A 3,513-nucleotide genomic window follows, 5' to 3' on the forward strand; every position below is an offset into this window, starting at 1 on the left:
AAAAAAAAAAAAAGATGCCTGATAACTACTTCAGAGGGAATTATGATTACAGAACAGGAAAATATTGGCCCAGAACCCTGGGGGTGGGCTACCAGTATATTTAGGAGCCAGTAGGGTGTAGATACATTAAATGATCAGAAATAAAAGGCCTTTCTCCAGGAGGCTAGACGGAATCCTAAGCTGTCAAAAGTATTGTCTCATCCACTTGTGTCAGAATCAAGATGCCTGCTAAAAACAGGACCGTCAATGTGAATGTACTTAATGCCATAGGACTGTATACTTAAAAATGGCCAGCATTTGGGCTCGAGAGATGGCTCAGTAGCCAACAGCACTGGCTGCTCTTGCAGGATCAGGAGTCCAAGAACCCACATGGTAGTGGCTCACAGCCATCATCTGTTAACTCCGGTCCCAGGGGATCTGATGCCCTCTTCTGGTCTCTTTGGGAACTGCATGCACATGGAGCATAGATATTCATATGGGCAAAACAAAATACACAGGAAATATATAAACTAAGACAGCCAAGGCTACATAGATAACTTGTCTTAAAAAACAAACAAAAAGACCCCAAAAGTCAAAAAAAGGAAAACACAATAGAATCAGGCTGGGGATACAGCCCACTGGCAGTGATTGCAGAGTGTCTGCAGGGTCCAGCGCTGTGCCTGATCCCTGAAAACTTAGAGAGGGGGAGGGGGAAAGAGAGAAGGAAAATGAGATTACTGAGCTGTACTGCAGACCCAAATCGCTATCTACCTCAGGGTTCATAATTTAAATTTTACTTTATTGTGGGGGATGAGAAGACTAGGGAACAAACTTTGTAAGAATTTGGTAAATACTCTGCGATTAAGCTTTACCCAGAGCCATAAATATCTGTTGTCATTACTTTCTTTTTTTTTTTAATTTTTTTTAAAGACAGAGACTCATGTAGCCCAGGCTGGCCTTAAACTCCTGATCCTCCTGCCCCTGCCTGCCAAGTGCCTAGATTACAGGCATCCGCCACTACACCCAGCTTCTAGTATCTGTTAAGTACTGTGCCAAGGCTTGTCTGGCTCTAGATATCTGCTCTACTGGCCATTTCCTGTAGCCAGGCCAGCACCTCATTATTACACGAAGATTTCATTGTAAGGCTTTACCTCAAGGCAGGTCCAGTATGCTCAGAAAATGCCGGAAGAAACCAGATCAGATTTTAAGGAGAGCAAAGAAACGACACAGCCTTTTTCATTCTTTCTTTTTTTAATAAATAACCCCTTAGAGCTGGAGATGAGGTTTGGTGGTAGACTTGCTGCCCAGCACACCCGATACCCAAATGCTCCTCAGCAAACAAAACAACTTCCAAAAGAGCAGTTTCACTCCTTAGGAACATAATCTCCGTCCAGCTGCCTCATTCATTGTCCCGTGAACTCATTCCCGTGGGGGCTATTCCAAACAACCGGGAACACGGACTGTGTCTTTCAGCCGCTTGCTTCAGACACTTTGCCAAAAGCTCCTGCCAGGTCTCAAGGCTGCCTGATGTCTCTGGGATCCAACTCGATTCTCGGTGTTAAAACTCCACGGTATCTCTTTACTGGTCTGTGTCCCATGGCCCTCGGAATCTTAATCTGTCCGTGTCTCTTTTGTTGACGATTCAGGGATTGCCTGAGTCTCGCGGGTGTGCTTTGCTCTGAAGAGCAGAAGGCTTCGGTCCCAACTGGTGTTGCCAAAACAGCACGCTAACTCCATCCCGTGGTCCTGCGTCAAGATCCGCACGATCTGGTTGGCCATGTCACCTCGGATGGCCAGCGAGCGGAAGTGATCAAAACTGTGGAGTCCCAGCTTGCGCAGGCGCCTTGCAGCTGCCCGGTAACACTTCCAGGGTTGTGGCTCCACGAGGAGGTAGCTGCAGAGAGAGGAGATGTGGGCCAGGAACTCGCACAGACCACGGTCCCCGTGGTTCAGATGAATCCACATGGTCACTGACATGCAGAAGACGATGTCAAAAACGGAACGGCCAAACTGGCTTACGAAAGAACTCAAGGGAACCTTCCTGTTCTCTTGATCCATGATGTCCAGGGTGATAAAGGTCAAAGCCTCAGGGAAGGGACAGTCTCTTTCAGCCCTCTCCACAAGGACTGGATCTATATCACAGCAGAGGATGCGCAGTTCTCTGGATGCACCGGAGCAGGTCTCCCCATCGCACGGGGAAAGGAAATGTTTGTACAGAGCCACACTCAGATCCTAGAGGGATCCAAAAGAGCCTTGTCATTGCAGCTCTCTAACAGTGCGTGGAAAAGAAACCTCTCATCCTTTGAGACCGCCACTGACCTCTGCCTATACCGGAAGTGAGGCTCTTATCATAATAATCTAGAGAGGATATATTTTTTTTTCATGAGCAGACTCTTAACGCCCCCTAGGGGCTGGTATAATGCATCCACCCTGTACCCTACATTCAGTTTTTACCTTTTCTTTTTCTTCCTTCCTTCCTTTCTTTTTAAATCAGTCTTAAGTGGCTCAACTCAAACTCACTATGTAGCCGAGGATAGCCCTGAATTCCTGATTTCCCTATCCGTGCCTGGCTACCTGTACCCTGACCCTGACAACAGATTGAGTTGTACACTTGGAAGTTACAGACCAAACGATGTGACAAAGGCCAGCAAAGAGCTCAGAGCAGTGTTTCCCAGCTTAAACAATATATTGGCATATTCATTATCCCTTTCTGGGTGTCTCATATCCAAAGGAAAGTACTCCGGAAGTGTGAGTGGTGTCCCTCGTCAGGAAGCTGTGGAAGTTGGCAAAGTCTGGGCTCTAGGAAGCTCTCACCAGGCCTTGCCTCTACAGTGTGAGCTTGCACTGCCTCCTGAAACCGCCTCTGCCTTTGAAGCCACCAATCTTAAAAGTCTCTGTGAGTCTTTCTAGCCGGGAGTGTGATGATCTGATCCGGCCACCCATTTTAGCACGCTTCTGACTCTCAAATGAAACACCACCTCTTCCCTCTAACTGTAACTATTCAAACACGTGGTTTTGTGCAGTCTCTGTCACCTCTGCAACTTCTCACACGGGTGAAGAACACACATGGCGGGAACCACTCAGCTGTTCAAGTGTGAACGAGTCATTCATTCATGACAACGGGGTATTAGCGATAACAGCATAAAGCTGAGGAGCTTGGCTTGATACACCCAAGTAGTGGTAGCGCACGCCTTTAATCCCAGCACTTGGGAGGCAGAGGCAGATGGATTTTTTAGTTCGAGGCCAGCCTGGTCTACAGAGTGAGTTCCAGGACTACACAGAGAAACCCTGTCTCAAAAAACAAACAAGCAAAAACAAACAAACAAAAAAACTTTCAAAGACATACTGCTGAAGAGGAAAATCAAGTAGATAGCAAGTTTTCTCCTTTTTTATTTTTATTTTTTTATTTTTTTATTTTTATTTATTTTTTTTTTTTGACTTTTCGAGACAGGGTTTCTCTGTGTAGCCCTGGCTGTCCTGGAACTCACTTTGTAGACCAGGCTGGCCTCGAACTCAGAAATCCGCCTGCCTCTG

General features: G+C 46.5%; 1 protein-coding gene across 1 annotated transcript in view; it reads right to left on the reverse strand.

The window, feature by feature from the left end:
* Positions 1-1,218: 1,218 nt before the first annotated feature.
* Bcdin3d (BCDIN3 domain containing RNA methyltransferase) overlaps positions 1,219-3,513 on the reverse strand; it is a 5,245-nt gene continuing 2,950 nt past the window's right edge. The window contains exon 2 of the mRNA XM_021183937.1: positions 1,219-2,211. Within this exon, the coding sequence (XP_021039596.1) occupies positions 1,591-2,211 (621 nt within the window). The 3' untranslated portion in view covers positions 1,219-1,590. The remainder of the gene's footprint in view (positions 2,212-3,513) is intronic.

The sequence above is a fragment of the Mus caroli genome, chromosome 15, assembly GCF_900094665.2.
Source record: "Mus caroli chromosome 15, CAROLI_EIJ_v1.1, whole genome shotgun sequence".
In the NCBI taxonomy this organism is placed as follows: Eukaryota; Metazoa; Chordata; class Mammalia; order Rodentia; family Muridae; genus Mus; species Mus caroli.